The 25,360-nt window shown below is 42.2% G+C and overlaps 1 protein-coding gene across 9 annotated transcripts in view; it reads right to left on the reverse strand.

Moving 5' to 3' along the window:
• met (MET proto-oncogene, receptor tyrosine kinase) overlaps nt 1-25,360 on the reverse strand; it is a 134,576-nt gene that overhangs the window by 48,550 nt on the left and 60,666 nt on the right. For 8 of the 9 annotated variants that reach the window (XM_068050537.1, XM_068050534.1, XM_068050540.1 and 5 more), the window contains one exon: nt 15,506-15,697. In XM_068050537.1, coding sequence (XP_067906638.1) covers nt 15,506-15,697 — 192 coding nt within the window. Of the gene's footprint in view, nt 1-15,505; nt 15,698-23,995; nt 24,015-25,360 lie in introns of those variants that run through there. The other variant, XM_068050542.1, reaches the window with a different exon arrangement.

Consider the following 25,360-nt stretch of genomic DNA (forward strand, 5'->3'; position numbering starts at 1 on the left):
GGCAAATGCACACATCTGTGTGACTCCAGATCCACAGCAGTGTGGTTGACTCTTAACTATCCTCTGAGATAGCCTAGCAAACTACTCAGTTACTAAGAAGGTGGCTCACCATTGCCTTCTTACAGGCAATTAGAAATGGGCAATAAATGCTGGCTTTGTCAGCAACTCCCACAATGGATATGAAAAAAAAAGTCTAGCTCTAGTGTACTGAGACAAAACTCAGCATGCCAACATTAATTGAGACATACAAGATTCTGAAAGGGCTTGATAGGGTAGAAGCTGAGAGATTGTTCCCGCTGGTCAGGGAATCTAGAACATGTGGACACAGTCTCAGGTTAAGGGGTCAATCATTCAGGAATGACATGAGAAGAAATTACTACACTCAAAGGGTTGTGAATCTATGGAATTGTCTACCCCAGAGGGTTGTGGATGCTCCATTATTGAATATATTTAAGCCTGGGATAGATAGATTTTTGGTCTCACAGGGAATCAAGAAATATGGGGAGCAGGCCGGAAAGTGGAATTGAAGCCCAAGATCAGCCATGATCGTGTTGAATGGCGGAGCAGGATCGATGGGCCATATGGTCTACTTCTGCTCCTATTTCTTGTGTTCTTGTCTATATCAAATTGGACTGTTATCTATCTGCCCATTTCACTAATCTTCTCATGTCTTCTGTAGTTCTCAACATTATTTGCTGAACATCCCATCTTTGTATAGTTAGCAAATTTCTACATTGTTCTTCCTATGACCAAGTCGAAATCATGGAGAAAGAGAGAGGGAGAGAGAGAACACAAAAGTGGACCCAGCACCAATCTTTTGGATACACGACTTCCAATTTTTCACAAATCTGAGCAATGTCCATTAACCATAAGCCTTCAGTTCCTGGCCATAAACTGCCTTTCTATCTCTGCTGCTACATTTCCTCTTGTAGGGCTGAATTTAATGGTCAGAGTGGTGGCCCTGACGGTGGGCCGGAAAGCCAGGGGCAACCCTGCTGCAGCCATTTTCGGGAGCCCCAGCGGGATTACATGGCCATTAGGCAGTTAACTGCCTGCCGTCAGGACTCTGGTCCCTTTAAAAGGTGGAGGCCCCAACCTCCAACAGCTGCCGGCCAATCAAAAGGCTGGTGGCTCTTCAGTCCCAGCCATGCCACTGGGAGCAGTGGCCACTGCTGGTTCTGCAGCTGGCCAGGAGCAGCCAACATGGAGGAGGCCCCGGAATGAAGGTAAGTGGGGTCAGGCTCACTGGGAGCATCCAAGCAGGCCCTGACGGGGGTTTAATTTTTAAGGGTGGTGGGAGATTTCTGAGTGTTGTCTGAAGAGGAGCAACCCCCCCCTCCCCCACTACTGCAACTGACGAGCAAGCAATGAGGCTTCCTGGTTTTACTGGGCAGCCTCCCTATGTGGTGTATGGCCCCCTTGGTGGCATGAGGCCCTTAAGTGGCCCTTAATTGGCCACTTAAGGGCCTCAATTAGCCTCTGGACTGGAAGCCTGTCCTCGACCTCCCCTCCCCGGTAAAATTCCATGGTGTCAGGAAGGCGACAGGTGCTCCACTCCCAGCCTTCCCTCGCCATTTCACGTACCTGAACCCCCTCCCCCCACACCCTCCCCCCCAACCCCCAGCCTCCCAGCCTGTCCCAAGAGGGAAAGTCCAGCCCATTTTATGCACCTGAGTGTTTGCATAAATCACCCTGGCAGACAACTTAACAAGCATCTTCTGAAAATCCTTTGAATTCTTCTTATTTATACATTCATTTCAAAAAGCTTACTAATTTTATCTTGAATCATGGATTACTGGAATGAGAATGTTGATGAAGGAAGGCAGAATCACACAAAGAAGTGTTTCACCCAAAAGTGAATTAATGACTCTCTACCCAGATGTACAAGTTTACCAGTCATACATTTTATGATCTTAAGGCTGATTCATTGGTTAAGGCAAGATTTTACAACTGGCTGATTCATTGGTTAAGGCAAGATTTTACAACTGATATTCATTCACCTGTTAAACGATTGTAAAATCTATTAAGCATGTTCACTACTGGAAAGACCAAAGATTCAGCAATGTGATGAAGAAAAAGTTGCATTTATAAGAACTGACCAGCTCCTCTCTGAAAGTCAACATTTCCGATTTCTATTATATTTACAAGACGGATGTAGAAAGGATTCAACATTTCATTTCAAAGTTGCACAACCTCAAAAGTTTTATGTGTACTTAAAAACTTTTGGAAACATTTTTCAAACTGACTGTATAGTTTCAGGATTACACTAGTTTAAATCAATACATCTTAATATTTATACATCAGACCAGAGTTGCCTTTGGTCACTGAAGATTAATAATTACTCAGCATGAAATGCGAAAAACACCACCAGAATTTTGTGGCTAATATACATGTTGCAAATGACCAACTTCTGAAGCTGTATGATTTTCACAAATGAAACCATGATCCCTCAGAACCTTTAATTAAAAAGTAATGGGTGTATTTCTTGTTAAAAAAGAAAAAAACTTGCATTTATATCATGCTTTTCATGACCTCAGGACATCTCAAAGCACTTCTTGATGTGTAGTCACTGTTGGAATGCAAGAAGCACGGCAGCCAATTTTCACGCGGGGCTCCATAAACCAGATAATCTGTTTTAGTGATGTTTATTGAGGGACAAACATCACTAGAAAGCTCCCTGCTATTCTTTAAATAGTGCCACGGAATCATTTACGTTCATTAGATACAGAGATGGGGCTTCGGTTTAATGTCACAGCCGAAAGACAGCACCTCAGACAGTGCAGTCGTCCCTCAACACTGCACTGGAGTGTCACCTTAGATTATGTGCTCAGATCTCTGGAGTTGGACTTGCCCTAACTGGTATGCACTGTCCTCATCCTGTTCTTTCACTGCTAAGTGAGTCAATATTAACTCTGCTAACATGTTTGTGCTCTAGTGCTCACTTTTACTGTAATTCCCTTCTGGTAATTTGTTTTAATTTAAATCTGTAAACATAAATTAATATGATGTCAAATGACATGCAAGTCCGAGGTTTTATCTCTCTCCTAGCTTTAGTGTTGGCCAGTCGGGTTTCCTGGGCTTTCGGAAACTGGCAGGTAAAGGGAGATGAGGACGGCTGCATGGAAGAGGTTAAGTACTTTCCCACCACTGCTTGTAGTCCAGCAGGACCAGGAGTGCTTTCCCTGGACACAGAAGCACACCTGTTTCCTACTCCATACAATTATATCTTCCCCCTCACCCCTGTGATCAAAGTCCCTCCCAGTGATCACCGAACCCCATGAGCCCCTACCTTTGCCCCAATCTCTGGCCTCACCGACTCAATCACCGCCAACCCTCCAAACCATGCTGTACACGCTACCAACGCCGCCCCCCCCCCTCCCCCCACCCCCAGCCCTGATGATCTCTACCCCGACTAACAGGAAACCTACCTACTCCTGGGCTGCAACCTTTTCTGGAGCCTTCCAACAGGGAGCCAAGCCTGCCAACTCCATGCTGCTTGAGGAAAACTTGGACTAGAACTCCTCCCCCTGCTTGAAACCAAATAGCACTGCCTGTCCTTGAAACTAACAACTACTTACAGGCAGTATTTTTTTTCACTTGCTGCCTCCTCTATCTCAGAAATGTGAGGCTGAAGTACGCAGCAAGGCCAGCACCGCTGAACTTAACAGCAGGACCTCATTAACATTTGTTAGCTCCATTTCCTGCCTTGGCAGCCGGCCAAGTGGACAGCTTGGCCAGTGGACAGGGGAGAGAAGGTGCATTGGGAGGGCTGGGGGCTGGTGGAGGCTGGCAATCAGGGCTGGGGGAGGCCAAAAGTTTCCATGAGGACTGGGGGCCTACTGGCCCACAAGGAGTGCTGTAAAAGGCCTTATGGAGCCAGCTCCCTTGCACTGCCAGGTTTCCCGATCCCTGCAAACCCATGCAGCAACAGTCAATTTTAAAATGTACTGTAGGAGCCTGATTTAAATATGTTAAGTGTCCCGCCTCTCCATACAAAAGGTGGATCACTGGGGTCACGTTGCCTTCTCCTGCCCCACATGGAGAAGTTAATATCGAGATCGAATGAACTCTTTCCAGAAGGCAACCAACACAGTTCTGTTTAAAATTCACAATTAAATTGACCTAAAATTTTGTGTAAAAATGATTGAGATTTTTAGTTATTTACTATATTATCCATTAATTAGTCAATTTTAAGTTTTCATTCAACAACTTGCAGTTTATAGCACCTTTAACGTAATAAAATGTTCCAAGATGTTTCATGGGAGGGTAATCAGACTAATATTGACATCGAGCCAAAAGAAACATAAGGGCAGGCGCTACCAAAAGCTTAGTCAAAGAAGTAGGTTTTAAGGAGAGAGAAGTGGAGGGGCAGAGATGTTTAGGGAGGGACAGCTGAAGAAGATACAGCTGCCAATGCTGGGTGAAAGAAGTAGGAGATGGACAGAAGGTCACATTCAGATAGGAGTTTGTCTGTGACTGATCTGGGCTGTTATAATACTGTGATGGGGCAGAAACCTGGTTAGAGAGGTTCAAATATGGAGCTGTGAGGAAGATGGGCACTGACTTGGGGGGCAACAATATGTTTAAGGACTTTGGAGAGAAAACGGAAGCTGGAGATGGGTTGTAATTTGCATGGATAGTGGGGTCAAGGAAAGGCTATCTGAGGAGGGGATGATGCCGACAGATTTGAAAGGTAGGGGGAAAAGTACTTGAAGTGAGCAAACTATTTTCTATCACAACACAAGGGTCTAGATAAAGTAAATTTCTATTAGTTGTATTTGAGCAGATTTTCTCTCTGCCACTGGAATTCTGATCACTTCACAGAATAATACAGTGCAGAAGAGGCCCTTTGGCCCATCGAGTCTGCACCGATGCATTAAAGACACCTGACCTGTCTACCTAATCCCATTTGCCAGCCTTGAATGTTATGACGTGCCAAGTGCTCAACCAGGTACTTTTTAAAGGATGTGAGGCAACCCATCTCTAACACCCTCCCAGGCAGTGCATTCCAGACCATCACCACCCTCTGGGTAAAAGAGTTCTTCCTCAAATCCCCCTTCAACCTCCTGCCTCTCACCTTAAACTTGTGACCCCTCGTAACTGACCCTTCAACTAAGGGGAACAGCTGCTCCCTATCCAACATGTCCATGCCCCTCATAATCTTGTACACCTCGATCAGGTCACCCCTCAGTCTTCTCTGCTCTAGCGAAAACAACCCAAGCCTATCCAACCTCTATTCATAGCTTAAATGTTCCATCCCAGGTAACATCCTGGTGAATCGCCTCAGCACCTCCAGTGCAATCACATCCTTCCTATAATGTGGCGACCAGAATTGCACACAGTACTCCAGCTGTGGCTTTACCAAAGTTCTATACAACTTCAACGTGACCTCTCTGCTTTTGTAATCTATGCCTCGATTGATAAAGGCAAGTGTCCCATATGCCTTTTTCACCACCCTATTAACCTGCCCTTCTGCCTTCAGAGATCTCTGGACAAACACGCCAAGGTCCCTTTGTTCCTTGGAACGTCCCAGTGTCAGGCCATTCATTGAATACTTCCATGTCACATTACTCCTTCCAAAGTGTATCACCTCACACTTTTCAGGGTTAAATTCCATCTGCCACTTTTCTGCCCATTTGACCATCCCGTCTATATCTTCCTATAACCCAAGACACTCAACCTCACTGTTAACCACTCGACCAATCTTTGTGTCGTCCGCGAACTTACTGATCCTACCCCCCACATAGTCATCTATGTCGTTTATATAAATGACAAACAATAGGGTTCACCACTTCATCACTGGTGGCTGTGCTTTCAGCTGTCTTGGCCCCAAGTTCTGAAATTCCCTCTCTCGATCTCACCGCCTCACTTCCTCTCTTTCCTCCTTTAAGATGCTCTTTAAAATCCACCTCTTTGACCAAGCTTTTGGTCATCTGGCCTAATATATCAAAAGTGGCATGGGATCAAATTTTGCAGCATAACACTCCTATAGAGTTTATTACATTAAAGGCACTATATGAATACATGTTGTTGTTTCTGTTGTTGTCCATATATCATATACTTAAAAGGCACAACATTTTGCTAAGATATTGTATGTTGCAATCAGAAATGAATGAACCATTATTGCAAAGATCTTTTCTTTCGGCCAATGATTAGTAACTTTTGTTTTTAGCAATTACAAGAATAAATCACCCCATATGGCATTAGTTATGCTGTCAGAGCAGCCTTTCCTTTCATTATTTTGTAAGAATTAGTGACTATTGTTCTTTTTATTAAAATATCAATCACTCCATGGAAGAAGAGGTGTTCAGATCTATTAAACATTAGAGAGTCCTGCCTTAATTGTATTTTTCAGATTTTAGTCAACTTCATAAATAATTGACTCAACCTTCTTGATGGGCCCCTATGCGGGGAAGCCACTATAGTTTTCCAGCTAAGGTAAAGTCAAATGAGAAGAGGATCTGGGACCAGAAGAGGCCATTCAAAGTAAGTTTATTTTTTACTTTCCTTGTGGGGCCAGGGGAAACAGGACTGCTCTTCTTGGGCACCCAGGTCAATTTAGGCTACATGTGCTCCAGTCACCCCCGCTTCCCTCCCGCAGGATCATCCTGACACCTACCTGCATGCCAGCAGGTGGCCATCCACCAATTTGCTGCAGGCTAGCAGCTGCTTCCACCCACTTCTGGGCGGGAAGCCAACTGGCAGCACGTTAATGAGGCTTGGGCATTAAAATACCGTGGGTCTGTTTTATGCTGCAGCTGATATGTCCCTAACTCAGTCTGCCATCCACCCAACCAGAGTTAAAGGCCCTGATAGGAATATGATGGCACTTGCTAGCCGGCGGGGGAGGAATTGCGTGGGGGAAACCTGGAAGTCAATTAAGCAGGTGAGAATCTGATTGCAACAGAAATATACCAACCAATTTTGTCTTCGGGTTGTTGTGTCTCCAAGTTGTGCAGCAGGTATGAAGTGCACCTGCATGACACAGCCTCAGCTGTATTTAAAAGGACAGTGCACACATGGAAATTGGAGTTGTTCAGGATTGATGGTGGACACAGAACAAAAGCAGCACCAAAATTTAATGACACCTCGCTGGAATTACTGCTGGGTGCAGCCAGGAGAAGGAGGAGGGACATACATTCCCCAGCAATGGGAGGAAGAAACCTGCTGCTCTCACCAAGAAGGCACAGTGGAAGTGGCTGAGGAGGTGAGCAGCAGGAGCATTGTGCCCAGGTCATGATGGAACGTGGGAAGCAGTTTAATGAGTACATTTGCTGGTTCTTAAAGCACATCCTGTGCTTTAAGCTCCCCTCGTCCTCATTCTGTCTCACTAATTGTTCTCCATCACATTCCTCACACCCACTCAACTTTCAGGAGAACTCAGCATTCACATTCTATGCACTTCACCTTCATCACCTGCCCATTTATCCATCCACTGTTGACACTCACCCCAATCCTCATGCAATGTGATGCTTTTGTCTCATAGTCACCCTCACTGAAGGCACTGCATTATGTCATAGCTCTGCTAACATACTGCTTGATCTGCAAATGCCCATTAAATTGGTCACACATCACAACAGAAACACGAGCTCCATTGTATTCCAATAACATTCAATAATCACTCACGTAGCACACTCTATATAGCACTGTGTGTGTACTTTTCTTTCTAAAAATAAAACAAGGTATGACAGATAATTCTCTTATAAAGGTAAATTAGCCCAAGTTTGCAACTGGTCCAGTTCCTGTTATCTGAGATTCTGGTGCTTGAAAAGTCAGGGGATAGGAAAAACATCCAATGCCTTAACATAAAAACTTGCAATACCAACACTGCAAAATATAACATAGAATATCACAACAAAGTTAATTCTTGTTAGGCAATACGCAAATATGTTAAGGATAAAAGAGTGTCAAAACAATAGCAAAATTGTAGCATGATGTTAAATTGAAAATTCAAAAAGGGAAGATTTTCTTTTCCTCATTCTTCCTCCTTTGCCTTGCAATGTCTTGCAATGCCTTGCAGAGTCCTCTCCCTGCTGCTCAGAACTGTCTGCGTGTGCTTTGTATAAGTTGGCCCGTCCTCTGAGGGAAAGTGCCCCATTTCTATTCAGAATTTGCTTCTGATAACTTGGTGGTGACTAAACTTGATTGCACAGGATTATTGTAGGGAATAACCTAATTCCCATCACTATCTTGTGGTACATTATGGTACCACTGTGCTGTGCCACCATGGAAACTTGTTTCCAGTCCTTCAGATAAATCCTTCTGCCTTGACTACCCCTTGCCACCAACCTTTATCTCCTTTCATTGTATTACTTCATCAATTTAGATTTCTTTCTGACGCATTACTTAGTCATATAGCCTTGTCTCTTTTTGAGTTCTTTATTATTACTCGGGCAGTCTTAATTCTTACAGTGCCTGCTGCTTTGAATTTTGGAGAAATAATTACTGCAAGCTACCAGGCTTACTGTATTATAGGTTGTGAACTAAAGAGAAACTAAATGGAAAAATACAGGTAGGTTCAAAGAATTGCAGGTGACGCTTGTGCCAATGGAAAAAGGATGATTCAGTTCCAGAGAAATAACTACAAGGTGGAGGATTCAGAATCTCACTATACGATAGGAGGTTTTGTGAATCATACAAAAAGATTACATTGAACATGCATTCTTTCATAAAACAGGAAACCTTAATGAAAGCGTTACAGATCAGAAGTTGGCATACATGGACAGTATTAGAAAAGGAAGACAAAAACAAAAAATGCAGGAAATAGCCTGGTCAGGCCTCAGCTGTGGAAACAGAAACAAAGTTAATGTTTCAGGCAGTTGATCTCTCATCAGAACTAGCAAAAGTTAGAGATGTAACATGTTTTAAGCAAGTACAGAGGCAGGAAAGATTACGTGACAAAATGAATGATGGGGCAAGGGAAATGGGTTGGTAATGGAACAAGTAAAGAAACAAAAGATGGGTCTGGAGGAGCTATAAATGGCTGCAGCAGAATCAGCACCGGTACCTGCTGTATGAAAAAAATGATGGTGTGGTTCCAGCATCCCCAGTATTTTGCTTTAGTTTTAGTGTTATAAAGAGAATTGGTATTCTTAAATCCCTACAGTTAATTTAAATATATCAAACCATCTAGCCATACATGACATTCACCTTGCCCACCCAACATAGGCACACAACAAACAAGACAATATTAAGCATATAGTTATGAACACTTATGAACAAAGCCAACATTTTGACATTGCTTACTTAAGATAAAAAGTTAATCCATTCCAACTTCCTCCTAACCACTTACCTCGTCATTGCTTTGGTGTTGACCTCTAAATGAAAATTCTAGAATTGCTTAAAAAAAAGTTAAGAAACCAAACATAAAACTGTCAGCTGTGATTCTAAGGCAAGCACTAAAACAAAAAGCATTATTTTAATGGCCCAGATTTTGCGGTAGTAATGGTGGCGAAACTGTCAGTGTCATTCCTCCTCTGGGCGGCGCAGTGGTTAGCACGGCAGCTTCACAGCTCCAGCAACCCGGGTTTGATTCTGGGTACTGCCTGTGCAGAGTTTGCAAGTTCTCCCTGTGACCGCGCGGGTTTCCGCCGGGTGCTCCGGTTTCCTCCCATAGCCAAAGACTTGCAGGTTGATAGGTAAATTGGCCATTGTAAATTGTCCCTAGTATAGGGAGGTGGTAGGGGAATTGAGGGAAGGTGGGGATGTGGTAGGAATAAGGGATTAATGTAGGATTAGTATAAATGGGTGGCTGATGATCGGCACAGACTTTGTGGGCCAAAGGGCCTGTTTCAGTGCTGTATCTCTAAATAAATAAATAAATATGAAACTGACAGCAGTTTCTGGAGTTGGCACATGTGCAGATAAATGATGAAATCCAGAAGTTGCTGTCAGTGATTCTGTGTTTTTCCATAGGGCGCACTGCTGAAAGTCCCTGCAGGCTGCAATCAATTAGAAATCACTGAACTGATAAGAATTTGCCCTTTCACGCTATTAGCCTCACCGTAAAAACCCTTGAAAAAGTCACACCTTGTTGAACAAGGTGTAACTGGGTTTTTAACCCTGTACTAGGTTCATAATTACTGCTGAACAGCCTCACTGTCCCTAAAAAACTAATTTTATATTTGTGGTATGTCAAATTTCTACATTCGGATAAAATAGACAGTTTTCTTATGATATTTCAGCTTCTACCTTAATCCCATGTGTAAATCCCAATCATCTATTTTGTTCTGTGTAAAATTTTCATTAAATATGAAAATTCCAGTGGATTTTACTTCCTAATTTGCTGTCTGGTAGAATACTTCGATGTCATTGGTTGCTTACCCTGCTTGGTGAATCACTGTTGCTGGATGCTTAGAGATCCTCTTGACTTGGTGCCAGATTCAAACTGACATTGAATAGGGGAAATCCACACTACCGAGATCGGAGTTCTGATGAAAGGTTGGGCTGAATTTTTATAGCTCGCTGCCATTCTCAAGACATGCGCCACAGAGCTGCCGCGATACTTCGCATGGCGGCTCATTAATGAAGAGGAGGCGAAACATCCGCCCCCGATGACGTAGAGGGGGCAGGCGGTCCGGCCCCCGCGGCAGCGTCTGGCATCATCACGCAGGTGCTGGTGCCATTTTTAAAGGGCTTCAAGAACTTACTGATAATTTTAATTTTCAAAGTGACATGGATGTAACATTTCCATTTCTAAATTTAATAAAAGATAGAAGGCCCTCTCTCACCATCCCCTCCAATGGCTAAACACTTCATTTGTTGCCTTTCCCCCACTGAAATAAAATTTGTTCCCATCCCGAACTTAGCCCCGCCAAACTTCATTAGCTTTGCCCTTCAACCCCTTCCCACCATCCACTCAGCCAATAGTAACAGTTTTCATTGCTGTCCCCTCCCTGAAAATTTCACTCCTCTCCCCTCCCCACCAGTGTTACGACCTTGGATCTTCGAAAGGAGATCTGAAGGCGTGGGACTTACGGCAACCGGGCGGAATATTAGCGCGGGATGCCATCGTGAAAAGGTAAATTAATATTGTCATGGTCCTGTAGTTTTTTTTTGGAATATGGTTTGCCTTTAAGGCTTGCAAGGGATCAGTATTGCTTTTAGAGCCGGCAAGCGTTAGGAGTTATAGGAAGGTGCATTTTCGTTGCCTTAGAAACAGCCATTTGGAGACTTGGATTCAAAGGGTGCATTCTCGATACCATGGAAATAGCCACTGGGAGTGAGCCTGATGTTTGAATTGTAACAAATTGTGTTTGAACTGGCAGTTAGTAAGACAGTTTGAACACACAGACAGAAGACAAAGAGGACATAGCTGTGATGAGCACACCTGAAAAGAGCTCTCTACCATTTAAAATGAAGGAATAGGACTTTGGCCTGTTTATTATTATCTCTCAAAATTCTAAAAGCATCAAGCAAGACAGAGATCTCTGGTAATTTAAATTGAAGAAAGGGAAGTTAGACTGTGACAATCTTTCATCCTTTAAAAAACTCTAAAGTCAGATTGATTCCATTGAAAGTGTTTGCAAGTTGTTACTGGTTGAAATTCGCTGGAGAAGGAAAGCATCACCTACTGAAGTTAGACTACGGACTGTTCTACTGTGGAAAAACCTTTTTTCCCGCATTGGACGATTGTGAGGACTTCAAGCAACCTCGGACTGTAAATTTGCAAGGACTCTAATTTTTTCTACTTTAAATGTTGTTTATATCTTCATAGTATTTAAGAATTTAGTTCTTTTAATTAAAGAGTTAATTTGTTGATTTAAAGACACCTGGTTTGCATAGCCTCATTCGGGGGTTAATAGATGGTACAATTTGATGGGTCTTTCTTTAATTTGGAAAGTTTTTAAATGATATATTAGCCGATCTATGGATCTATTCAACGGGATTGAATTAACAGTGCATTGGTCCCACCACAATCAGAATCGTATGTTTTGATTGGGGGCTTTGACAGGAGCGGTGGGTCATAACAATCTTCATTAATTAACTTTTATTTAAGTATGTAATTTATGTTTCCGTCGCTGAGCAGCCAGGGTGGGCCGGGTGGTGGGGGCACCACGCGGCCTCGCCTCTGCCGGTAATCTGGGGTGGGGCCTTCCCGGCATTGAGGTTCGCGGCAGGCCGCTCCTGGAAGTATTTTCCGGGCTCACCCCCGATGTGGGGGGCTGGTAAAATTCAACCCGTCATCGAACTGAAACGTTAACTATGTTTTTCTCTCTCTGCAGGTGCTGCCAGACCTGCTGAGTGTTTCCAGCATTTTCTGTTTTTATTTGTGGGCAGCTTCCTCTGAGGTCAGTAGCAAGCACCCTTGCTTCGCTGCTGACTGTGAAATCTGAGCCAATATGTTTAATACATATTGATAGGGTGAGATGAATGAAAGTTGGAGAACACATAGACATGTTAGGCCAAATTGCCTGTTTCTGTGCTGTAAATATTATGTAGGATGAACAATAGAAGCCATGTAAATAAATTTTTTCATGGGAAATTTGTGTTAGAAAAAAGGATCATGGTTGTTAATGACCTTATTTAGCATATTGGCACCAATAGAGTAGGAAGGCAAAAAAGGGGGTTGGGAGGGGGGCGCGGAATCACAATTTAATCTTCACACTCTAACGTGTAATATAACTTCTCAGGGCACTTCAAAATTTGCCATTTTTATACAACTACAACAATCAGTGACATAAATAATCCACATTTTGAAGGACATTGGTAATTGTACATCTGGGTTTTTTTTAAAAAAAAGAAAACAGTTCATGTCGGCATAATATGACACACCCTTCACCCTCAACAACCACAAATACTGTTACTCTGTAGCAAAACTGGAAATTTCATACAGACCATAAAGCTACCTGTTCATAACAGACCAGGAAAATGTAAATTATAAAATAAGTTTAATAATTATTTCCTGTAGTTTTCTTGAAAATACATTTATAGAAAAGCGATTTTAGCAATCAATGATCACACAAAGCCCATCTTAATGGCTATTTATCACTGCAAGCTTCCTGTTTCAAGGTTTGGCTGACCTTGTGCAGATATTCTAAGGTATGAAGTTCAATACCTGTTAAAATGCTCTGGCTAGATTATAGAATGAAAGCCATAGATTTTTTGTCATGTAGGAAAAACAAGTTTCATCTTGAAAATCAGCACCAAGCTTCTAAATGCAACATTAGTTGATAGCTAAATCAGACAAATTTGACCTGACTGATTTTTTTTCCCCTTGGCCCAAAGCTGCATTAGATTTGACCTTAACCTGTATGCTTCCTGTTATTCCTTTGCTATTACTACAAATTCTTATGCCTTTAACGTGGAAGAAAACAGCCACAAATGGATGAACCAAAGCAGGTGATATAAATGGATATAGAGGCATTAGAAAAGGTGCAAAAAAGATTAACAAAGATGATACTTAAACTAAGAGGATATACTTAACAGGAAAGGCTGACCAGGCTGGGGCTCTTTTCTCTGCAAAAGAGAAGGTTGAGCAGGTGAACTAATAGATGTATTTAAACTTCTGAAAGGGTTTGATTGGGTAAATGTCCTGACTCAACCACATTCAGCTGCTTCATCAATGACTTTCCCTCCATCATAAGGTCAGAAGTGTGGATGTTCACTGATGACTGCATTGTGTTCAGTTCTATTCACAGCCCCTCAGATATTGAGGCAGTCTGTGGCCACATGCAGGAAGTCCTGGACAACATTCAGGCTTGGGCTGATGTGTGGAGCAAATGTTATTTACCACTGAAGTGCCGGGTAAGGACGATCTCCAACAAGAGAGAGTCTAAGCATCTCCCCTTGACACTCAACTGGATTAACATTGCTGAATCCCCCACCATCAATATCCTGGGGGGTCACTATTGACCAGAAACTTAACTGGACCATCATTCGTCATCATTTAGGCTATATTCATCCACTGTAGGATGTAACCCTCCTCATGCCTTTTCTATTTATCTCTATCCCTTGCTGTTCTTGCCCTTTTGGTTCCTAGGTATGATATTATGTCATCTCTCCGTCTTCTTCTTGGTCTCCCCCTTCTTCTTTTCCCTATCCTTGGCTGCCACTCCATTAGCCTTAACTAGATGAGCCACATAAACACTGTGGCTACAAGAGTGGGTCAAATGCTGGGAATTCTGCCGTGAGTAACTCACAGCCTGACTCCCCAACACCTGTTCACCATCTACAAGACACAAGTCAGGAGTGCGATGGAATACTCTCCTGGATGAAAACAGCTCCAAAAAATAACTGAGAAACTTGCCACTATCTAGGACAAAACCACTAGCTTGATTGACACCCTTACACTACCTTAAACAAACATTCACTCCCACCACCACCAGCGCACCATGGATAGAAGATGCACTGCAGCAACTTGCCAAGACTTCTTCGACAGCATCTCACAAGAACACAAGAAATAGAAGCAGAAGTAGACCATATGGTCCATCGAGCCTGCTCTGCCATTCAATATGATCATGGCTGATCTTGGGCTTCAATTCCACTTTCCTGCCTGCTCTCCATATCCCTTGATTCCCTGCGAGACCAAAAATTAATCTATCCCAGCCTTAAATGTATTCAACGATGGAGCATCCACAACCCTGTGGGGTAGAGAATTCCAAAGTAGTAATGTCACCGAACTAGTAATCCAGAGACCCAGACTAATACCCTGGGGACATGGGTTCAAATCCCACCATGGCAGCTGGTGGAATTTAAATTCATTTAATTAATAAAATTAATTAATATAAATCTGGAATTGAAAGTTAGTCTCAATAATGGTGCCATGAAATTATCATCGATTGTCATCAAACCCATCTGCTGCTGGTCTGGCCTACAGGTGACTCCAGACCCACAGCAATGTGGGTTGACTCTTAACTGCCCTCTGAATTGGCCTAGCAAGCCACTCAGTTGTTAAGGGAAATTAGGGGCAGGCAACAATGTCCCTATCCCATAAAAGAATAAAAAAAACTTGATGTAACACAATGATAAGGAAGGTCCAGGTGGGTTTTAAAGCAGGTCTTAAAAGGGGATGAAGCTGAAGAGACAGAGGGATTTGGGGAAGGAATTCCAGAGCATGAAGCCTAGATAGCTGAAAGTACAGCTACCAATAGTGGGGCAAAAGGAGGAGATAGAGGGGAGGGGCAAGGGAATGCAGCAAAGGCTAGATTCAGGGTAATAGAGATTTTGGAGCTGGTTGAAGGGTTGGAAGAAGTGAGAGAGGTAGGAAGGGACAAGGCCATGTCGGGGTTTAAACACAATGATGAGAATTTTAAATTGGAAATTTGGGGATCGGGAGCCAATGTAAGATCATCCAGGGCAGGGACAGTAGGAGAGTGGAATCTGGTACAATGTAAGATATGTAACAACAGAGTTTTTCTTGTGCTTAAATGTATGGAATTTGAATGCAGAGATTGAGGGAGGAAAGGAGGGGGATATCTCATTGAGAAACTCAGGGTGGGGCTTGGGGAGGGTTGGGTAGAAGAATAGTGCAATGGTAATAATAGTAACACAATTCAAGGCCTACCTGCATAATACGGCCATCAGCAGTTCCCAGATTTGCAACAGTTACTTTCCCTTGAGTGAAAACTGCAACTGAAGTTAACAAGACATTTCGGAATTGCCCGAGAAACAGATCCAGACGTTGTACAGGGGTTGTACTTTCCATCTGCAATCCATCACTCCTTCCTCCACAATATGTTTCCTTGGCTGATGAGCTCTGTAGGAAGAAAACAAAACTTAGAAAGCAATACTCAATTAAGTTTACAATGGCAATCAAAATTCTTTGTTCAAGGCAGCACGAGAAGGTCATTTGTTATGTAAATATAAGGACCTTTATCAGATATTGGCATTTGGGTTAAAATTAAAAAGTCAGACATAGTGAAAACAAGTTAAAAAATATTTTTCAATCAATTCTTTTCTGTCCCCTTCTACAAACCATTATATGACTTTCCATGACAAAAGTCAAAAGATTGTGGACAACTCCATTGCTCTTCATTTACACTTTTTTTAATGACAGGTGATTTGGTGAAGAGACAACCATTCTGATTCCACCACAGCACCGACCCCCCCCCACCCCCCGCTACCCCCACCACCATTAGCAAAGTTTGATATCTTGTCCAACAACTCAAGTCTAAATCAAAAACCTTTCTGGAAAACTACCTTGGTGTTTCAGTTTGTGGTATGCCAAGTCGTCATGATATAAACACCATTATCCGATAAACAATTTAATCTCACATTGGCTGGCAATTTGTACAAACAATTTAAAACTTGAAGCTATTGCTTGGGATGTATCAAGAAGAACAATACAATTTAACTGCAATTATTTTCTTTTCAGGAAGTAAGGTATGCGGATTCTGAATCCCATTATTGTGCTGATCTTGATCCAAAAATCTGTCAATCTCCTCATAATTTAACCCTTGGAGTCCAAGTGTCATTCTAGCAAATCTAAATTGCACTCCCTCCAAGGCCAATATACCCTTCCTAAAGTGTGGTGCCCAGAACTGAACACAGTGCTGTAGGTGTGGTCTAAATAGGGCTTTTTTTAAGCTTGTACTTCTATTCTGGTCTTCTATATATAAAAGCCAACATTCCATTAGACTTTCTGATTATTCTTTGTACCTGTTCATCACATTTAATCTAACTATGTACATGGATCCCCAAGTCTCTTTGGATGTCCACTGTTTCTAGCTTTTTATCATTTATAACATACTCTGTTCTATCTTTTTTAGGTCAAAAGTGGATGATATCACATTTGCCTATATTGAAATCTATTTGCCAGTTTTACGCATTCACTTAATATAGTAATATCTCTTAGTAATATTATGCTTCCATCCACTCTGCTTACAATGCCACCTATGGCTTTCTATCCTAACATCTAAGTCAGTTTAAATATGAGGAATAGCTAAGGTCCCAAAAAAACTCCCTGCAGGACACCATTAGTCACACTTTGCTATTATAGTACCTGTCCATTATTGTACTTTCTGTCTCCTGCCGCTCAGCTGATTTTCAAACCAGGTCAATAATGTGCCTTCAATTCTATGAGCTTCAATTTTAGCTAACAGTCTCTTATGAGGGACTTTATCAAAAGGCTTCAGGAAGTCCATATAAATAATATCCATCGACATTCTTCTGTCCACTAATTCAGTCACCTTTTCAAAGAAATTCAATTGTTCGTAAGGCATAAAATATATCTGTAACAATAATACCAAAGATAGGCGTGGTTGTAGTAGTTATAGTGCAGGTACAAGCCTGTACCATTACACATAGTTATACATAGAAATTATATTTGAGGAATGCCAGCTATATCGGATTCCATTACTCACTGTCTATTTTGCAGTCAGTTCAGATTTGGAATTCCACTATAAATGTAAGATTGAATATAGATCATTTACACTGACCACTTATGCTATATCCTTTAGGGCATCTGCATCAGTCAATTTTATTACTGTTAGACAGAGACTATTGGCAGCTGTTTTTTTTTTAAATTGGCAATAGCAACTAATCAGTAAACCTTCAAACTAAAATTACAAATGGTAGGGTGTCTCTCAGAAACTTTCAAGGATAAAGAAACTCACCAATGGCTCAGTAAAAAAAGAGATTGCCCAAACTGGACCTGAACCATGAAGACCAGCAAGGTTGATCATTGGTGCCTGTGGAATTAGCGGAGATGGTGACAGAACACTACAATTGATCTCCGTCTTATCGGGAGGAGCAGGAGAAGGAAGCATCTTATGTCTTCACTTGTAAACATCTCAAAATACTTCATAAGTGATAAATTACTTTGACATGTGTGGACTGCTATGTAGGCTTAATGTGGTAGTTGCTTTTGCACATAAGTTCCCACTAGCAGCACTATCAATGACCAGCTAAGCTGATTTTGTTTTCAACAAAAAGTGATACTGGTTGAGGAAGGAACATAGGGCAGGGCAGATCACTGGGAGAATTCCTGGGTGTTCTTTGAATAAGACCATGTGATCTTCAGTATCCAGTTGAACCATGGAAACAGGCAGACAGAACTATGGTTTACTTGGTCATTCAAAGAATGGGAACATAATAGAGTATGCTTAGGACTTGAAGTGTTCTGTATTCAAGTCCTGGGGTATAGCACAGAAATCCCTCATAGGAATGTGGACTATGATTAGATTAGATTAGAGATACAGCACTGAAACAGGCCCTTCGGCCCACCGAGTCTGTGCCGAACATCAACCACCCATTTATCCTAATCCTACACTAATCCCATATTCCTACCAAACATCCCCACCTGTCCCTATATTTCCCTACCACCTACCTATACTAGTGACAATTTATAATGGCCAATTTACCTATCAACCTGCAAGTCTTTTGGCTTGTGGGAGGAAACCGGAGCACCCGGAGAAAACCCACGCAGACACAGGGAGAACTTGCAAACTCCACACAGGCAGTACCCGGAATCGAACCCGGGTCCCTGCAGCTGTGAGGCTGCGGTGCTAACCACTGCGCCACTGTGCCGCCCTATGTGGTAAATAAGACAGGAACAATGATAGACAATTAATTTTGTTGGCATGAGACAATGTAATGGTACTATTATAGATGTAAAATGGCATTTTGAAATACAATTTTGTTATAAGTATGCACTTGTATTACTGCATATTACATTAAATTATGGACAACATCTTGCTGTTTTCCCCCACCACCAACAGCCTTCTTAAACTCATCTTCCCTGTTGTCACCACTTTCCCATCAAGAAACAAGTGAGAGGAACCTACAGATTTCTTTATCACCAAGATAGACACTATCCATTCAGTCAACTCTGCTCCTTTACCCACTTCTTCTTTCCCATGAAGCTAAGTTTCAGCCCCGTATCTCCCATTACTCTGTTGTTTCACTGCCATCTTTCCCCATTGTGCTATCTGAGATCACCTCATCCATGGAATCCATCTCCTACTTCCCTGACCCTATTCTCACTAAACTGGCAATTACCCAGATTCTCTTCCTGGCCTGCATACTAATTGACATTTTGAATGATTTCTCCTTTTCTAGTACTTTAGCCTTCCGTTTCAAAACAGTCATCATCACGACCTCCTCAAAAAGCCCACACTTTATTCCCTCTGTCCTTGAAAACGACTGCCCAACTCTAACCTCACTTTCCTTTCCAAAGTTCTTTAAAGTTGTATTGCCTCCCAGATCTGGGCCGATCTCTCACACAACTCCCTGTTTGAATCCCTCCAATCAGATTTCAGCCCTTCCTGCAGCATTGAAATAGCCATAACCAAAGTCACAAAAACATTTTCTGTGACTGTAATCATGGTGCATTATCCTTTCTAGTTGTGGAAATGGTCAACTACACTAGCCTTCTCCAACACTCTCACCCATTGTTCACCATCGTGAAACCTCGCTTGATTCTGCTTTTACCCATTTGATCATAGCCTGAACACCTGCAGCAATAGTTTCTCTTCCTACCCCTACATCATTACCCTGGTTTGAGGGTGGGGGCTGGTCTCCCAAGGATTCACTCTTGACCTTCTCCTCTTCCTCATTAATATGTTGTCACTCATCCTCAGACATCTTCCATGCATATGCTAATGACACCCAGCTCTACATCTCCCACCATCTCTCTCTCAACCCCTTCATTCCATTGTCTCTGCTTGTCTGACATCCAATCTTAGATGACAAGTACTTCCAACAACTAAACATTGAGAAGACTGAAGCCATCGTATTCAGCCCCACAACAAATTCTATACCCTATACCATTGTCATCCACTCTAGCCCTCTTCCAGCTGTTGTTTCAGGCTAAACTAGACTTTTCACAACACTAGCATCTTATTCAGCCCTGTCCCGAACTTGTAATCCAATATGGTTTCCATCACAAAACTACCTACTTCTCCCTCTATAATATCACACCAAATCATACTATGATCAAAGAAAGTCAACAATGTTTTATGAAAGGCAAATCATGTTTCACAAATTTAATAAGAGTTTTTTGAGGATGTAAATCGTAGGGTAGATAAAGGAGATGCAGTCGATGTATTATATTTGGATTTCCAAAAGGCATTTGATAAGGAGCCACAAAAAGGCTAATACAAAAGATAAGGGTGCAAGGAATTGGGGATAATATATTAACATGCAGAAAGGATTGATTAGTTTAGTTTAGAGATACAGCACTGAAACAGGCCTTTCGGCCCACCGAGTCTGTGCCGACCATCAACCACCCATTTTATACTAATCCTACACAAATCCCATATTCCTACCACATCCCCACCTGTCCCTATATTTCCCTACCACCTACCTATACTAGGGGCAATTTATAATGGCCAATTTACCTACCAACCTGCAAGTCTTTTGGCTTGTGGAAGGAAACCGGAGCACCTGGAGAAAACCCACGCAGACACAGGGAGAACTTGCAAACTTCACACAGGCAGTACCCAGAATTGAACCCGGGTCGCTGGAGCTGTGAGGCTGCAGTGCTAACTACTGCGCCACTGTGCCAATGGACAGAGAGTAGGGATAAATGGGGCATTTTCAAGTTGGCAGGCTATAACTAGTGGAATGCCACAAGGAACAATGCTGGGGCCTCAGCTATATACAATCTATATTAATGACTCGGCCGAAGAGACTGCAAGTAATGTATCTAAGTTTAATGACTATACAAGCTAGGTGGGAATATAAGCTGTGAGGACACAAAGAGGCTGCAAAGAAATATAGACAGGTTAAGTGAATGGGCAACAAGGTGGCTGATGGAGTAGAGTGTGAGGTTATTCACTTTGGTAGCAAGAACAGAAAAGCAGAATTTTTTAAAAGGTGTGAAATTTCTAAATGTATATTCAGAGAGACTTGGGGGTACTTGTACAAGGAACACAAAAAGTCAGTATGCAGGTACAGCAAGCAATTAGGAAGGCAATTAGGTTGGCCTTTATTGCAAGGCGATTGGAGGATAGGAATAAGGAAGTCTTGCTATAATTGTATAGGGCTTTGGTGAGACCACACTTGGAATACTGTGTACAGTTTTGGTCTCCATATTTAAGGAAGGATATTGTCACGAAAAGATGCTAGATTGAATGATGATTTTTTTAAATCCACTGGCTGGAAATCCGGATATTAAACTGGTGGAGATAACTCCTCAAACCTTGCAAGCTTCAAACTCTGTCTGCTGACTGTGAGCACCGAGGCAAGTTCCTTGCTGCAGACTGTAGTGTTCAGTGGTTTAACAGATCTGTGTTTAATTGTGTTAGTCTGTTCACCGATCAATGCTCACTGTGCTTAATTACTTAAGCCTGATGGGGAACTACTGAGAGGAGAGAAATTTCCGGAAAGAACAGACAGAGATCTCCCTTGAACGAATTGAAAAACATTGCTGTCTTTCAGAGGACCACCAAATCAGCGCCCACATCTTCAAATCAGAAGCCTCAGGACCACCAAAGGAAAGTCACAGGACCACTGAATTCAATCTGAATCCAGTCGAGTCACCAACCTCCACACATTCAATACGCCATTTATTTCTCTGGACTCTAATTTGAACAATCTATCCTTCCCCACTCTGTAACCTATTTGTACGTGTGTATGCATGCACGTGTGTAAAAGTTGGAGTGTATTTTATTATTTTTACTTAGATTGCTTTTAGTACAATAAAGTTAACCACTTTCTTTGTTAAACTCAAGAAAACCTGTTCCATTGGCTCTTTTTATGATCATGGTGCATAAACAGTTAAACACTCACTGAATTGGAAAGTATATCCACTTAAAAAAGAAATAAATCTGTTATGGTCAAACAAGGAGATGGAAAAGAGGGGAGCCCTTTGACCCTTCCTCACCTGAACGTGACAATATACTGGCATTGAGGCGGTACAATGAAGGTTCACTAAACTGGTCCCTGGTATGACAGGGTTGTCCTATGATGACAGGCTGAGTAAATTGAGCCTATATTCTCTGGAGTTTAGAAGAATGAGAGGTGATCTCATTGTAACATACAATATCCTAAAGGGACTTGATAGGTAGACACTGAGAGGTTGTTTCCCCTAGTTGGGGAATCTAGAATATGGGAGCACAGTCTCAGGATAAGGGATCGATCATTTAGGACTGAGATGAAAAGAAACTTCTTCAAAGGGTTGCAAATCTTTGGAATTCTCTACCCCAGAAGGTTGTGGCTGCTCCATTGTTGAATATATTTAAGGCTGAGATAGACAGATTTTTGGTCTCTCAGGGAATCAAGGGATATGGGGAGTGAGTGGGAAAGTGGAGTTGAGGCAGAAGATCAACCATGATCTTATTGAATGGCGGAGTAGTCTCGAGGGGCTGTATGACCTACTCCTGCTCCTGTTTCTTATGTTCTTGCCTCCATCCTTACCTAGGCCCATGTGCTCAGCCATGCCTTTGTCACCTCAAGACTCAATTACTCGAATGCTTTCCTGGCAACCTTCTATGCTCTATTAACTTCAGCTCATCCAACACCACCCCTGCTTTCACTGATGTACATTGGCTCCCTGTTCGCTAGTGCTTCAGGTTTAAAATTATGTTTAAATCCCTCCACAGTATTTTCCTTCTACATCTCTGTCAAATCCCTCTAGTAGTATGGCCTCACCAAAAGAAATCTCCATTCTTCCATAAAATGGGTGCATTGATGGCTAATTTCAGGGTCCAACAACCTTCACCCCACAGATGCGTGAAGGATCACTGACCCAATATTGTTTTAGGTCATATTCCAGTCGCTTCTGTTGGCACCCAAGGCAGACAATAGATTCCTTACATATGTAAATGAGAAGCCTAAAGCCAGTTTTAGGATTCCGTCCTAAATTGAGTTGTGATAAGCAGAGCAGGCATCCTTCAGCAGGATTCTTTAGCAACCCCTGTGGCCTACGCAGTGGATGCCATCAAAACGTATGTTTTATTGTTTTTAAAGACCTTCTTTTGTCACCAGGGAGCAAGAGTTCTCCATAGTCCTCCTGAGGGTGTTGACCGGTTCTCCTTCCCTGTTGAGAATTACTTGAGTGCCGCGGCTGGCAAAACAGCCAGCCAGAGATTGGATATAGTAGTAGAAAAGCTGCTTCTGGAGGCAAGACAGGAGCCAGCAGCTTGCTCAAATTAAGCAAATAAGGCTTGAGGTCTAATTACACGCAAGCCATGGGCCTCCAAGTTAAGGTGTGCGTATCGTGCACGCCATTGGTTATGTGCCTGAAAATGGACCATAACCGATTTCTACCTGCTCCATGGGAGTGATAACAATGTAGCAGTTAGTAAATGGATCATTAGAAATCTTGGACTTTGAACAACTTATTTATTCAGACAAATAAAAGTAAATAGATAAGAAAGTTAATTATTATCCATGTTTGAATCAAGGAAAATCTGAATTGGAAAATCTGAATTAGAAAACAAAGTGACAGCGTTATTTCCTGTGCATTGTTTTAAATCTGACATTTTGCTTTACTACATTAATTATCTGCAGGGATGACATTTCAAGTCAATCATTTGGATAAAAATTGCTCTGGACCAAATATATGATCCAGATTACAGCTCTAGTCAGGGTGTAGGCATCAACAGTAGAATTATATATGCTACTTCCAAATACTGCACTTTTATAAAACCCGTCCCCTAAAACTGCCAGTATGTGAATATCTAAGGGGAGTCTAGCAGGATTGATCCCTGGACAATTACAACATTTTCAAATAAAGTAGTGTTTTTGTTTAATTTTATTTCATGATTGGTATATTTTAATATCTAAACAAATAGATAAGATAAATGGCATTTACATTTGTCCATATTCAGATCAACCAGATTATTACTGCTCCAAATGCTACCTGGATAATCATTCTCTCACCACTGTAAAGTTACCGACATTCTCAAACAGGTACTCTTCCCCTCTAATCCCCTGTTTAAGAGAGGCTTTTTACTCTTACGTTCCACCATTCATAGAGAAACTCTCCCCTTTCAGCTTCCCTCCCTGTTAGTGTTGTAATCTCCAGTATTTCTTGCCCCACTGTCCACTGTCTTCTCCAGTATCTCTTTACCCCTGTTCACTGCTGTAATCTCCCCCAGTATCTCCTTACCCCTGTTCACTGCTGTAATCTTCCGCAGTATTTCCTACTCCTGTCCACTGCTGTAATCTTCCCCAGTATTTCCTTACCCCTGTCCACTGCTGTAATCTTCCGCAGTATTTCCTTACCCCTGTTCACTGCTGTAATCTTCCGCAGTATTTCCTACTCCTGTCCACTTCTGTGATCTTCCCCAGTATCTCCTTACCCCTGTCCACTGCGGTAATCTTACCCAGTATTCCTTACCCCTGCCCACTGGTGTAATCTTTCCCAGTAACTCCAGCTCCCCGGTTCACTGATATAATCTTCTCCAGTATCTCCTGCCTCCCAGTTCACTGACGTATTCTTCCCCAGTGTCTCCCTCCCCTCAGTTCATGTAGGCACTATCCCTGACCCATGCTATTTTGATTACAGTCCGTGCGCAGCAGGTCCCTGACACTGTTGTTTTAGTCTGTTGCAGGCTGGAATTCCTGTTCTAGGAGTGCAATTCTGGGAATTCATGCTTGCAGCTCACAGCACAGAGTGAAGCAGGAGCAACACGATTAAGATACAAGCTGTAACCAGGATGATTAATAAGAAAAGTTCCAGGAAGCAGAATAGCAGTCTAGCCAGATCCCTTGAGGGAACAAATCAGTTGTTGCAGCAGACGCTCACCCTAGGAGTACAAAGCATACATGTTTATCTAAGGTGCCTACACATGGCTCTACCCTTTCATTGCTGCCATTAAATGAATGTTCTCAAGGTCCCTTACAATATTAACTCATGTTATGTTTAGTGATGAAAAGGCTGTGGAATTTACCTTTGAACTTTAGGGGATACTTTTTCAGGCTTCCCACCCAGCAGAAACAGGGCGGCAGTATCCCGAAAATGCTGGGCAATGAGCTACTGCCCCGTTGTTGTGGCAATTTTTCTAGAGGCCTAATGCTAGGTGGCCAGAGTGATCCTGAGTCAGGTGGAAGACTCATTTAAAATGCAAATCGAGTCCTTTGATGTACATATTGATGCTATTTATGGACTGAGCGTATGCTGTGAAAACTCCGACCTGTATCAGCTGCGGCTCAAAGAGGAAAGGTTAAGATTCACATTCTGTTTTGAGAGCTGGATCTCTGCTGATGGGTGACCAAGTACAAAAATCTAGATCTGGATCTTTCCAACTGTTGCCTCCAAAAAACATTGATTCATACTACAGATGGTTTTCTAGATTCTTCTGTCTACTTCCTCTCACCAGGTTTACCAAACAACTCAACAGAAGCTATATTACATCATATTTTAGTTCTTGAACAATTATTAGGAAAAAAATAAGATCATGTTGTCGAAAAAATAATGTGTCATCCGGATAGAATATTCACTTTGGTGCAATTGGCCATCTGGGCACAAATA

Source organism: Heterodontus francisci, chromosome 18 (assembly GCF_036365525.1).
Source record: "Heterodontus francisci isolate sHetFra1 chromosome 18, sHetFra1.hap1, whole genome shotgun sequence".
In the NCBI taxonomy this organism is placed as follows: domain Eukaryota; kingdom Metazoa; phylum Chordata; class Chondrichthyes; order Heterodontiformes; family Heterodontidae; genus Heterodontus; species Heterodontus francisci.